Below are 15,302 nucleotides of genomic sequence, written 5' to 3'. Positions count from 1 at the left end.
AACAATACGAACATTTAGGCTTTCTCATGTTGCTCAAAGGTGAACTGCAGAAATTAATGTTGAATAAAAGACTACTATGAAAGAAGTTCTGCAAATCTATTTGGCTCTAATAAAATCTCCCAAAGGTCCTGACCCAGGCTTTGGGAATGACTGAATTTTACTGTTTTAGAAAAAAATCTTGTTTGTCACTAATGATTGACCCGATTCTTAAAAAGCAGAGATAGGTCACTTTCTTTACAGGGTCTTTTAACTTGAAAAAAAAAATATTGATTTTGCATGGTGGTATATTTTGATTGATTTGAGTTTAAATGTAACAGTATATTGAATATTTTTGGTGGCGGACAAAACAAGACTTTTGTAGATGATAGATTAGACTTCAGGAAATATGACGAAAAAATAATGTGCAGATAATATTAAACTATAACAAAATGTATCCCTGAGGATTGCAGGAGGGCTGGAGCCAATCCCAGCTGATACTGGGTGAGAGACAATAACACATGAAGACCGACAATCAGTCACACTCATGATCACACCTACGGGCAATTTTGAGCCGCTAATTAACCTAACCTGCATGAGAGAGAAGCCCACAGAGGAAACGGGTTTGGCACTGCACTGTACAAGTCAGTGTTGGCAATAGGGCAGAGAAAAAAATGAATGACCAAATAATTTGTACTGATTCTTTATTCTTAAGCTCAATACCTAGTGGGTCTCCAGCAGTAAGTACTCCTTCCAGCCTCCCACTCTTGGTCCCACAACAGCTCTTCTCGGCCATTTACCTTCCCCCGCTTACTCACGTCAGTTACCAAACTAACTACACAATGCCACTGATCGTGACAGAAGCATTACGGCTCAATCCATTCTTGCTACAAATTGTAGCTGACTTTTTGTCAGAGTAGGTGGTGACTTATTTTCCCTGCTCGATCAGTGCTAATGGTAAACAAGGATACTGGATACGAGACTCAACTTGCATGTTGGTGGTACTACATACAGCAGATGCATTTGGGGACATGCTGTTTGGTTAATAACAAAATAAACCTCAGCATACTCAGCGTTTGCCCCTAGCCATTCATTACAGTTTACAATTTATGCTTGAAAAATGTTAGGAAAGGTATTTTTTCAAGTGTACTGAATAAAGACTTAACTTCTTGTATTTCACAGCTGTGTTTTTGTATTCAGTGGTTGCCTTACAGTACTTGATCCTATATACTGAACACTTGAACCTCACCAAGCTTGGTTGTGCTGCTACATGCTTTATTTGTATCTATGAGTGCTGCTGTCCAGCAATTTTGATACCAGAAACCCTTATATACTACTACTATTAGGGCTGTTTAGTACTGTGTTCCATCTAACTGGGAGTCTGACAAACTATTTTCACTGTGCACGTTTTCACTGTGTATGTTTAATGATGGAAACCGATTTCCCTCTGGGAATATAAAATTAATTTGGTCAGCCTGAAAATACTGTACATGCAAGGTTTGGCAAGGAAGTATTTTATGTGTTTTGTGTTATTAAGGTGTATGCTTGTTTGCATATTGTTGTGAATAATACTTTAACCATCTTCATATTTTTTGTCTTTTTTATCTCGTTATACAAAATAGCCAGTGTTTTAACTTGAATTAAAACTCAAAAAAGTGGAAAAACTTTACAAATGCTCCATTATTCAAAAGTTATCATCAGGAAGTGAATATCAATCCTCAATCAATTTGCTCTACAACAAACTGTTTATGTGTCCTGGTCTTCAGAGGTCGAAACTCTTCATTAGAGACAAGACTCAACCCTATAAATCCAATGTTTGATTAATTTAGGTGCTGACTCGATATTACGTACAGATTTGCATAGACGTACTTGGTAGTTTATCCTTATTATCTTCTGTCCAGATACAGGTCATTCTATATCTCGATAACAATCTACATTACGATATAACATGCATTCTGGTAATTCAATAAATTAATAGCCTATATGAAATAAAAACATGGTAACACCTATTTTTGCATACTCTTGTATGAATTAAATACTTGACAAATGAAAAGTACTAAGTATTTTCTCATTTAATTAAGAGCTTTAGTGGAAAAATTATAGTCCAGCCCTATTTACTTTTCTTTTTTTAGTCAAACTGTAAGCATGTTTTCCAGAAATCATTCTGATATGCTTAATAAATAGTGGATTAGACAATTATTGTCTATGATAGCTCAGAGAGGAGATAGTGTGGTGGAAAGGCAAGGACAAAGTGAAATATTGAAGTGATAAGAACTGCACTGCAGAGCGGAGAGGATAGAGAAAGGAAGATGGAGGTTGGTGATATTAGATGAGAGAAAAAAACAAAATCACATATTGTATAATGGAGCTCAATACCAAGTGGCAATCATATATCAGATCAGGTAGCCTTAAAGTATTTATCACACTAAACAGAAATACAGTCAGAGGATTTCACCATGCTGGACGCCTGCCAATACCTGAGCCAATACAACTCTGAAAAATGTCTTTGAAGTGATAACAGTTTCCATATTTTCAAGGTTGGAGTCATGAATTAATTTGCATTTTTACAAATTGCTCTGTATAAATCTACAGAACACTTGAATCATGATCTCTTATAGAAAGTAAGTGTTTGTCTGAAGGACATCACAAAAGGCCAACTTTTTTACTGTGAGCAATTTCTCTTTTTTTCTTTCCATAGAGTTTTGAGGTAGTGTAACATTTGGTCACCTGCAGAAGAAAGAGACTGAATTATGCGTGCATAAACCAATTCAAACGGTCTGACTCATCAGACACAAGGCTTTGCCAAGGCTTTTAATCATATATTTTCCAAGTCAAGGAAGGTCCAGACAGGCATGGATACAGTCGGTAAATGCAAAGATGTAACTAGAGCTTGAGTCATTAGCCCATTTATACTTTACTCCTATACTTTTGCTTGTATAGCAAACTGAATTGCATAAGTTTTTCGGAAATCCATCGCTACATTTGTGTGAAAGTTATTAGTACTACAAGCTAGCTAACATATTACCTCTTATAACATCAGGTATCAACACAATTACACCTGGCAGTTACCATTAATATTTACATTCAACTCTATGCTTAGTTTAAAGCTGTTTAAAAGGCACCAAGTCCCAGCAGCCAGGTCACAAGGCCTCAGCTGCTGGATAAGATTAATAGAGACAATAATGTACATTTACAGCCTTGTCAACACTAAATTTATTCCCGACACACAACTGTCACAGCGCTTAGAGACTTTCCTCGCCAGAAAAGCATTGGTCATTTGTTCAAACAGCGACCTTCAGCAACCTTTTGCTTTCATGTGATTAATGACTATCCTTTGCAGAAAAACAAACAGCACAGGGTTGGGTCATCTTTGTCTATGAAAAAAAAAAAAGAAAAAAAGCAGGAATGAGCTGGTTGTATTAATACCAAGACAAAAACAGGAGACGAGGACTTGTGTCGTGTCTCAGAAAAATAGTATTGGTTTCCTTTTGACATGAAGATGGCTTTCTAACCATCACCCAGTACAAATTTTCCAAATTTTGGTCAGGTGCGGAGGCGCAGAAAGTTATTAACAGGAACTCTATCTAATTTTCATTGTTTAAAAAGGTCTGTTTACAATTAAAAGTTTAAAAACAGTTCATTTCCTAAACTAATGAGCAAGACCTCTGTCTGAACTCACTTGTAATATCTGTCAGTTAGTACAGACACAATTTGTACTTTTTCATACATCCATACCCAAGAATCAATTTTAATGTTGCCAATTATACAGGTTTTGTAGAAAAACTGATGAAAACTGGGTGTCTGGATGTAGTATGTGAATGACAAAGTCAAACTAAAGAAGATCATTTCTAAAGAAATTGCAGTGTGAATGCTGGATCTTGAAAAGCTGATGCTAAACTGAATTGCTGGCTATAAAAGTTGAATTGTACCAATAATGTCTGAAAGATGAGGAATATTTTTAAGGTTTGTTGAAAAGCTGATGCAAAAAAATAAATAATGCCCGTAATGTTTGAAATATGAGGAAAATTGCAAGGTTTGAACAGTCCCCAGCTGTATGAATAAGTAGAGAGCACTTGATGCTTGAAAAAGTGTGAAAATTGGCCTGTATGTTTGTGCCAAATTACACAAATTTGCTCATCTCAATCAGTTGTGCCTAGCTGCAATCAAAGGTCGCCATGGTGATCACGCAAGTAACTACTGCTTTCAGACTTATAGTGCCAAATGTGAATGTCTGAGAGCACAAATGTTCCTACATTTCAAAGCTACAAATATGTATAAAGAGTGCACATTGTAAGAATGAGAGCAAGTTTAAGATACTATTTAAGTAATGGCAAAATCATCAGTCATTTATATGGATTTCAAAGCTGAATAATACCCAGAATGTATGTAAAAGAGTTTATGCATGAAAAGTGGTAATATTTCCACTCTGAACATTCTGTCCATTCATTTGAATGTTTCTAGCATTGACACCCAATAACTAAATGATGCTATACAATAAAATATACTTTCTATAAAACTATATTTGGTAGTTTTGGCAGGAAGAAGACTTTTTCAAACCCTCTTTAGAACAAAAATGTAAATACTTTTGCGAGTAATTTGGGATTATTGAAAATTAAGTATTTAGTTTGGAGAAATGTAACTATATATTTCTCACTCCCTCTGAGCTATTAGACTGTAAACCATCCAGTCTTCAAATAATTGCTTTCTTTACTATTTGTACTATTTTTGTGATTTTTCTCTGTGAGCATAATGCATCTCAGGGCAGTCTTGACTGGCACCCTTCCCATTTCTCACCCGCCCCCACCAACACACAAATCTCGCTGCACTCTCGCCATTTCGACACAAAGGCAACAAAACAACAGGGAGGAAATGAGGAGATGAGATAAGAAAACAACACCTGCTTCCCATCCGTTATAGAGGGGGAGGTATGGAGAGTGGGAGAGGAAAGTTGGAGTGGGCTGTTGGTAAGGAACGGGAGGGGAAAAGGTCTGACAGACCAGTGAATATGTGAGAGGATAACAGCAAGAAAGGTTCGAACAGCTGGGGCAGGGCATGAGAGGGAGGACTTGCAGTGAAGGGGGAGTAAAGCAGAGAGAAAGTGAGGAAGGGAGGGGGATAGCTGGAGAGAAGAGAGTGAAAGGAAGATGAGTGAGAGTGGGAGAAAGAGGGAGAGAGGAGAGCAGGGAGAGTAACTGAAAGAGACTGATTAGTATTGTATGAAATAAGACATATTCATCTGCAGTTGAGCATAGCTTCTAGCTGTGTGCACATGCAAACATACCATTCATAGTACCTAGTACTGTGCATTTTATACACACACATGAATAGAAGCACTCACATGTGCATGCACAGTGCCAGCACACATATATTAGCATGACTGCAAATATATTCATGGCTTGCATCTTAAGGGTTGTTAAAACAAATATGATGATTGATATATGTGCTCTCAGTGTCGGTGTGTTTGTGTTATGATGCATTCCTTTGTGTGATAAGAGTTATTGTTGACGGCTTCAACTGTGTCAAAGTTATTTAAATGAATTAGCATATCTAAAAGGAAAAAAAATTAAACAATAATTTAAAACGTTCCATTCTAGAACAGAGATAGGGTTGTCGCCTTTGAATAAACATTCACTACAGGACAAATAAACTTGATTTATAGGCTGCTAAAAGTTATGAAATATTGCCCTGAGGTTGACAAAAGAACAGGATATTAATAAAACAGTTTGGTGAATTATTATCTCTTCTTTCTTTCTTTTATCATCTTTTCTTTATCGCTGTGAAATAGCCCGATCCCCGTGTCTCAGACAAGTAATACAATGAATTGCCTACTTTCCCTCTTTATATAGTAACATGTGATGTGTGGTAAATTTTGCTTGTCGGAGGGCTGAGCACAAGAACATGTTCAGTGTAATTTGTTGAAGGCTATTTTCAAAGCCATTTCGAGCTTCATTTATCTAGTATGTATGCATGGACAGTTTATTGGAGATGTAACAAAACATGAGAAGCAGATTGAGATCCAGACTGAATCCATGCTGTTAGTCTGTTCATGAATCATTCCCCTCCCCTCCAAAGAATCATTTTACCTTATTTATTCCATCAATGCTTCCATGTGTTGTTGACATCAAGTTAACTCTAAATAACATCTTACATTTTATAGACTAATAATCTCTATTCTAATCTAGACATCCTGCCAATTTTTCTGCTTCCCCCTTTCTCCTCCTACTTTGAGCTCTACACCAGTTTATATGTATAGTTGGATTTTAGTGGCAATCAGTCCATTAATTGGTAAGTTGATAGTCAAAATGTCAATCATTATTAATAATGATGTTTCATTATTTAAGTAATTTTCTGAGCAAATACAAAAAAAATTACAAATACTGGTTACAACTTCTCGAATATGAATATTTGCTTTTTTGTCTTCTTTCTTTGTCTTCTTCTGTGAATTAAACATCTCATCAAAACTTTTTCTGACCATTTTTCACCATTTTAGCGGACAAAAGATCAATACAATAATTGAGAAAAGGATCTATGAATAATAGATAATGAAAGTCATCATTAGTTGCAGCCCTAAAGTCCATTAGAAAACATTTTGACACTCAGTAAATTATGAGAGAGGCGGGACAGCAGCTCTCGCTGGGATGTAGCTGGTCGTCTTCCCTCTCTAGTCCATGTCAAAGTTTCCTTGGGCAAGACACTGAACCCCAAATTGCTTCCGAAGGTTATGCCATTGGTGTATGAATGGTCGTGAATGTGAATTAGTCTCATCATGATGGGCAGGTGGCACCTTGCATGGAGCCACTGCATACATACATCAGTGTATGAATGGGTGTGAATGGGTGAATGCTGTGGAATGATGTAAAGCGCTTTGAGTGGTCTAAAAAGGTGCTATACAAATGCAAGTCTATTCATTAAAAATGCAACAGGATTTTTTTAAATATTTATATTTGACTAAATTCACTTTATTCTCAGCCTCAGGAAAAAAAAATAGATTTTAGGAGATGCTTTCTAACTTCAGAACTGTCCCTCTCACAACCATGGTTAGCAAACATTTGAGTTATGGTGTTTAAAAAATAACATAAACTGTGGGTAGGAAATCAAATAATTGAAGGGAACCTAAAGCAGCACACTGACTACATAACAGGAGGATATTCAGAGAATGACAAGGAGTGAACTCAAAACAATGCTGGGCAATAGAGTGACAGGCAAAGGGCAAGAGGTCAGAGTTTGTGTAATCCCACGGTGCCACCACCGGAGAAAAGAGTTATCGTTGCTGTGGTAACCAGCATCACTCCTCCCCCTGACCAGACAAGAGTGAGATAGAGAGAGCGTCAGAAGATTACAGTGTTTGTTAAGACCGACGCAGAGACAGTGGAGGGAGGTTAAATAGATGTCAATAAAAAGAAAGAAGAGTGAAAGAGAACAGGACAGAGCAGGGAGGATGGGATAAAAGGACAAAAAAAAGTATTGAACTGTTGCTTTGGCTGGGTGAGATTTAACCTTCAGCTTCCAAGCTCTCTAGTTGAAGAATGAACAGCTGTTCACTTTGACCCGTGCTCCCTGTAAATACAAGCTCAACTGCCAGTGAGGGAGAGAGAGAGAGAGAGCGAGAGCTGTAGAATGACAGAGGAGAGATGGAAGCTAAAAGAAGTGAGAGAAACTGACAGGGAGAGGCAGCAAGAGAGATTACGAGTCAGAGGGGAGGAAAGAAATACATATGAAAGAACACTAGGAGACAATTGATAATCACACATTCTCCAAACACAAGAAGCTATGTGATTTGTTATTGTCTATTCAAAATTACCCATATCCAAAACCGTTACAGTATCACTACAAGTTTTCTTATCTGCCACTTATATGGTTAAGATTTAGGTAAATAAATAGTCAGACATAATGGATTATTTAATTTCTTTCTGGGAGTTACGTTATCAGATCTACACTCATGTGTGTTACATATTAGTTTAGCTCAGCATAGACACTAGAAGCAGAGGGAAGCAGCTGGCCTGGCTCACTCTAAAGTACTGTAACTCTCTCTAAGCATATTTCCAAATATGTTAAGCTATTGCTGTAAGGTTAGAAAAAATATGTATTTATTTGGATAAAGGAAAAAACTTGGTAGGTAGGGAAGGTTGAAAGAAGGTATAACTACATCAGCCCTCATTTGATTCTGACACATCAATCACAGTCGAGTAAAAACTACAAATAGTTTTATAATTTCATATTTGTACTAATAGGAATCTGTTATTTGCATATTTGCTTAATTAATTACTAGACAATGGTGAAAATAACACACCTACCGACTGTGTTTGGTCGGTGTCATTCAAAATATAATCTATTATGGCAGTAATTTAAATACAAATGGTCATTTCATTTTATAATATATAACTTAAGATAACATATTATATTTAAGGACCTGCACACATCCTGGTTGAGCAAAACCCTTTCAATTCCATAGAAAGAATATTAACTGAATTACTGATATGAGCTAGAGGAAACAGTGAGGTTTAAAGGTTAAATTAAAGCTATAACCTCATATGGATATCTTACAAGACTTGATGAGAGTAATGTGTGCACAGACACACTTCCCTGAAAACCTTAGGAAATAGATTTCAATTGAATGAGTGAAAGGTTGGCTGCATACTTAAATCACCTGTAATTCTGTATGCGCCTATGGAGATGAGCATAGAAACACACTTTCATAAAAATGCAGAGTCACATACCAGTTGCGGCATGCATTCAAGCTAAAAACACTGGAGCACACACACACACAGACACACAAAGAGATTGTTAGCTGTGGTCTGTATGGGAATGAGGTCATTAGGTCTGTGGAACGCAGGGACAATATTGAATCTGTGCACATCTCAGGACACCTCAGTCCAACAGACAGACAGACAGACAGACAGACAGACAGACAGACAGACAGACAGACAGACAGACAGACAGACACACACACCACAAGAATCATATGAATCTATATAGATCCAATCCTTGGGCATACTGAATTTTAATCACTTGAACATACACACCCTCAACGTTCACAAACCCACCAAACGTTAGCGTGATGATGTGCCAAATAATTTACACACACACACACACACACACACACACACACACACACACACACACACACACACACACACACACACACACACACACACACACACACATCTGCACCACTCTAATCTCTGCTGAGCATTACCAGCTAAACCAAAACCCTGTTGTTAGAGCTGAAGTCCAAAAACAAAAATGTCCTACCTCAGTACACTTAACCTCATTGATTCAAGAAACACAAGCAAAATCATAATTCCTAAAAAATGATTAGCCATATGTTGAGCCACCTACTGGATTTGACTTTGTGGGGTTTGTAGATATGTCTTCATAAATTATTTTCAAGCCATCGCTTGAACAAATACAATACCAGAAAATATATGCTTATTTTAAAGGAACACTTTGATGTTTTACATATTTTAAGGGAATACTTTAAGATTTTGGTTTGCATGTTCATCTGAGAGTAAACTCCATACTTAACTACACGTGGGAGGCAATTAGCTTAGCTTCACATAAAGACAGGAAGTAGAGAGAAACAGGTGGCTCCATCTTCACATTGTATCTAACAGAAATGGAAAAAGACAATCTGTGGTTTTAGGAGAAGTTATGTGCTTTATTAAAAACTGTTTACCTATCTGCCTGGAACATCTGTTCCGCTGGTTGCTTGGCAACCTCAATGTGACAACAAGTTGTTGACCAACTATTTACCAAGAAAGTGTTACAGCCATTTACTCCATTTTTTGTTTGTGTACATGTAGAACATATAAGATACATGTTAATTAGACAGCTATAGAGGTGTTCGTAGGCTTTATATTTTAACTTTGGACAGAGTCAGGCTAGCCATTTCCCCTTGCTTTCAATCTTTATGATAAGCAAAGCTAAGCTACACAAAGATATATTGCCCAAAATTCTAAACTATTCCTCTGAGTTTATATGGAAAACCTAGTTCTATGTACTTTAAAGACATATACAAGTCTTAATCTGAAGCTGATATACACATGCTTCAGTGTCGCTCTGTACCATTAAATGTTCTGTTTGAAAGCCTCAACATGCATCTGTTCACTAACTTCAGTATCTGTTTTTAACATCCAACTGGTCTGTGAAGTAGCATTCCCCTTTTATCTTGCCCCTCTCCGCAGGAAAGTACAAGTACAGTCTGGAGCCTGTAAAAATCCCGTACAGTCAAGTACACAATAGCCTGCCCAGATTCCAGTGCAAATGCTTGTTGTGAAAGGCCTCTCCTGCTGTGACTAGAAACCCTATACCAGGTGTGCCATCATAAACTTAGTGAACCGTCTGAACGGTAAAACCACCCACCACTCCTGCACTAAACTACTTTTAAGCTTCAAAATCTGAATCTGCCCTTGTCAAAGCAGAGAGCAGATACTTAGCTGATTCATCTGTTTTTTATTCTCACATTCCTCCATTTGATAAAACAACTATTACCATTACCATCATTAACGTGTCATTATTATTATCATTATCAAGATCTCTACACACACACACACATCTCATACTCATATAATCTCCCTCCCACAGACTGCTGCCGGCTCAGGTCTGCACGTCAGACACCCAAACTTTTGGCAAAATTTGTTGATGAGTGCAGGGACGTGCGCTCACCTGTCATCATAACAAGTAAAAAACAAATAATGCTAAAATAAAATAAATATTAATATTTCTCTACTGATCTGTGCTATAAATATAATTTCTGTATGATTCCAATCATTTCAAGCATTTTTATAATCAAAATCGCTGAATTAGCGCATGTCCTGTTCAAACAGGACATGCGCAGGACATGCGCAGGACATGCGCTAATTCAGCGCGTGTCTCACGTGGGGTTAGGCAGCGACGAGCTATGCCTCACCTCAGACTGTGAATACCTCACAAACTGGGTTGAGCGCGTGCCTTTTGCTTTCTCATTGTTTGTCACCACTGTACTATTGGTAGACACTTTTATTATATGTCCTTTCTTTCCATAGAATAGGTAATGTATTTCATGTCTGTTTAGAACACAGTGACGTGCGGTGAGGTTCGTGGCTGGTGAGGCACTGACACTACATAAGTCAGATTTACAAATATATGAACCCAATAGAGTAGCTTAAATCACCATTCAATTGGCAGCTTGCACATTGACTACTGGTTGTTTTTCATATCAGCATTATTTACACACACATAGGTAAGGTACATATTTGATTACACCGGGAGCGTGTGCGCCGCGATCTGCCCCACCAGGAGCGTTTCAGAGGCGGAGCGATAATCTGTGTAACAACCACGGATGTATAAAGAGAACAACAAACACATAAACGGTTACTTTACCTGTCCGACATTGAATTGCTGTTGATTTGGTCATATTTCCTTGTTTTTTGAGACATTTTTAAGTTTGGATATATAATCTTACATTTCGTGGTCAAAGCAAAATATAAGAAGAAGAGAAGTGTAGAAGAAGAGCAACGACAGAACAAGCATAAACCCGACCCGTGGGCTCTCACACGCCCTCTTCTTTGAGGCAGAGTAGTGTTTGCCCCTCTGTGCTTTTTCACTGCGGTTTCTGTCAGATCAGCAACACTAAATATGTTCTACACAGACGTGAAATACATTACCTATTCTATGGAAAGAAAGGACATATAATAAAAGTGTCTACAAATAGTACAGTGGTGACAAACAATGAGAAAGCAAAAGGCACGCGCTCAACCCAGTTAGTGAGAGATTCAGTCTGAGGTGAGGCACAGCTCGTCGCTGTAACCGTTTATGTGTTTGTTGTTCTCTTTATACATCCGTGGTTGTTACACAGATTATCGCTCCGCCTCTGAAACGCTCCTGGTGGGGCAGATCGCGGCGCACACGCTCCCGGTGTAATCAAATATGTACCTTACCTACAGTATGTGTGTGTAAATAATGCTGATATGAAAAACAACCAGTAGTCAATGTGCAAGCTGCCAATTGAATGGTGATTGAAGCTTCTCTATTGGGTTCATATATTTGTAAATCTGACTTATGTAGTGTCAGTGCCTCACCAGCCACGAACCTCACCGCACGTCACTGGATGAGTGTGGAAGTCCACTGCGATCACTGCACCTTAAAAGGTCTGGGAGCTACTATTGGATCAGCCTATCCTTCGTTTTTTTGTTTCTGATCCAGGGGTTGAAAAACACACTAATGAGTCACTTTACTGAATGTGTTTTTCAACAACAACAACACATATTCAAGACAAGAGGTATACGTCAAGGTTAGAGGGTCAAGGGAATAAGGAGAAAGTTAAGAAGACATGCAGTGGAAACACAGGTGAGGTAATCAAGTGAGAGAAAGAACGTACTCAAATAAAGAAAAAAGCACACAATGTTCAAACTTACATGGAGAGAGAAAGAGAAAAAGAGACTGATTAATGTACACCCACACCTTCAGGACTGTTTGAGCAATGGTATCAATCATCCACAGCGAGTGTTAAGTGCACCTGCATGTTTCTGTCCATACAGTATGAGCGTACAGTATAAATGTGCAGGTGCCATACACATGAGCTTTCTGGACCCTTTCTACAAGTGAATGCAATTGATTTGCAAAAGCATGTGTGGTGTATGCAGAGTGTGCTGGTAATGTTGTGAAATTCAAGGAGGTTGAAGGCTGTTAAAAGCACTCAACTTTTATACTGGAGCCTTGAGTCTTTGTGTTATCTTATACATCGAATCAGGATTCAACCATGTATACAAGCTCTGCATTACCTTCACCAAGTCCTTTAGTAGGTCTAAGAGTGTTGGACTTTTACGAAGACGTCCTGTAGTGAAATATCTGTAGTGAATGCTCCAGATAAAAAATTTAAAAAACTTTGCGAGCTCACCTGCAGTCATCAGTCCTAAGCACATTAGCAGCTTTTTTTAATCAAAAGATAAATAGGCCTAAAACAGAGGCCACTGTTCCCACAGGATTATGTGAGACTGTGCTGGGTGGACAAGTAATGAAAAATGTGTATTATTTTCATATATGTTCAGTACAAACATTGTTGTGATGAAAAAAGGCATTACGTTTTCACTAAAAAACAACATTGACACATGAATATAATATGTTGGTAAAAGATTAGCTCTCCACATGCATACATTTAAGTTGGTGGCAAGGATCAGTAGTAGATAAAACTAAAGACGTAGATGCAGGATGTGTTGTGCTGAGGTGCAAAAGACTACACACAACATGTGCAAACACCAGTATGGAGTTTAAACTTCACACCACTTGTATAAGACCTGTGAGTCAGATTGAGATCAGAGACAGAGGAAAATGGATCGGGGAGAAAATGGGACCTAAGAAAGGAGAAACTTTGAGCAAGAGATATGATGAAGAAGGAAAGAGCCAGACAAAGAAAAGAGAAAAAGAGCTTTCAAAACACAGGGTGACTAAGAAAGAAAGGAAAGATTGAGAGCATTGCAAAGAAAGTATACCATCTTGTATTCTCTGTGGATGTGGAGACGTCTCATCTCTGCATTTTGCTCTGTCCTGGCACACAGTCACAGCTTACACTAGAAACTACATAAAGTGTCCTAGTTTTGCCAGAAGAAAACTCTACATCCTAATTGTTCATGATCCACACTGTTACAAAATAAATCTGTCTCTGTCCCTCTCAGTCAGAGATTTATGCCTGCTCCTCAGTGTGTATGCCTCTTTTTCAGTATCTATTGCTGATATAAAAAACATTTTGTGTTGGATTAGTAAGAACAAGGAATGTATTTTAACTTTAACCCTGAACACTAATGAGGGCTCTTACTTTACAACACGGTCAATATTTTTAAGCACAGTACAGTCAAACCCTCCTCCAGCAATGATACCTATCATCAAAATGTGTTTGATTTATCTCTGGCATATACAGCCTATTATGTAAGTGGTGAGATATATTCGTGACATGATGACTTACATTGTTGAGAGACACTGTGAGAACGCTCCTGCTCTTCCTCATCTTTCCTCGAGTATCTCCCTCGCTGTCCAACCACAGCTTCACATGAACACCTGGAAACACAAATAGACAAATATGTTGTTTTTTAGAACAAGTTGCTACGAGACTGTTGACATTGAGGTTGATGGATTATCTTGAGTTCAAACATTGTTTCTGAAAAAAATGTTGCTGTTGAGTTTTTCCAAATGCCACAGTTTCATTGCTAGACATGGGGATATAACATTGTTATACCTTAAAGCTGCTGTGAGGAACTTTTAAAGTCTCAAATTAATACTGATGCCTCTATATGACCATCAGTAAACAAGACCAGCAGGGAGAAGATTGTCTATTTCTATGTAGTTATTCTTAGTACTCGTCATCGGTGCCACTGGGTCGGATTCTGCACGAAATCATTTAATCATGCAGGTTCACCAGAAGCTCCTTCAGCTCAGACTCCAGGGGGCTCTGACGGCGAATCAGCCCACCGTAGACAGACCCTTCTCTGCCGCCTTCGAACTGCAGTCGGAAGATCTTAGTTCTGGTTGATGTTGATGAATATTTATAATGCAAATTCAATAAATGTAGGGCTGTAACTATTTTTTCCATTATCGATTAATCTGCAGACCAATTAATTGATTAACTGTTTTGTCTATAAAATGTCAGAAAACAGTGAAAAATGGCAGTTAAAATCAACAAATGTCTTGTTTTGTCCATCCAAAAGTCAAAACCTAAAAATACTCTAATTACAATCATATAAAAATACCGTCAATCCTCACAATAGAGAAGCGGCAGCAGAGAATTTTTGGCTTAAATGACACATTAATTACTTAAAATGTTCTGTTGGCCGACTTATCAAGTGATCCACTAATGGTTGCAGCCCTATGTAAATGTATGCTACAAATGCATCCATGGATCCAAAACCACAGCTTAAAGGAAACATGGACAACTGATAAACACATTTTCAAACACTGGTGACTGAAACAAAGGTTTTAGGTAAGGTTGTGTAGAACTTTGTGTTCATTAAATGCTTTCTAGGCATTTATCTGCCTTTGTTGTTTTTCCCTACCGAGTTGAATCATTGTGAATAGAAATATGTGGACATGTCTGCACAAATTACCATGTCAAATTGCTGACAAGTGATGTGACAACAGGAGAGATGCTGCAGCATCCTCTTATAATAATAAAAAAAAAAGAAAGCAAATCGTATGTAGTGTCTTCAAGATAACTAAAAACAGTCTTCCATTAATAGATGTAGCTAAAAAATTACAGCTCTGGAAACTATAGAATATAGGAATGGAGATGCATAGAAAAGCAAGAAGAAATCCTTAATCATGCGGCTTTTTAATCAATACGAGCCATTCTTTTAACA

General features: G+C 37.8%; 1 protein-coding gene across 1 annotated transcript in view; it reads right to left on the bottom strand.

The window, feature by feature from the left end:
* The window catches only part of pde4ba (phosphodiesterase 4B, cAMP-specific a), a 165,667-nt gene that overhangs the window by 133,371 nt on the left and 16,994 nt on the right, over positions 1–15,302 (bottom strand). Inside the window, exon 2 of the mRNA XM_068707607.1 lies at positions 13,916–14,007. Coding sequence (XP_068563708.1) covers positions 13,916–14,007 — 92 coding nt within the window. The remainder of the gene's footprint in view (positions 1–13,915; positions 14,008–15,302) is intronic.

The sequence above is a fragment of the Cebidichthys violaceus genome, unplaced genomic scaffold, assembly GCF_023349555.1.
Source record: "Cebidichthys violaceus isolate CVI_PGR_0920_01 unplaced genomic scaffold, fCebVio1.0.p SCAF_13, whole genome shotgun sequence".
In the NCBI taxonomy this organism is placed as follows: Eukaryota; Metazoa; Chordata; class Actinopteri; order Perciformes; family Stichaeidae; genus Cebidichthys; species Cebidichthys violaceus.
This window is presented reverse-complemented; position numbering and strand designations above follow the sequence as displayed.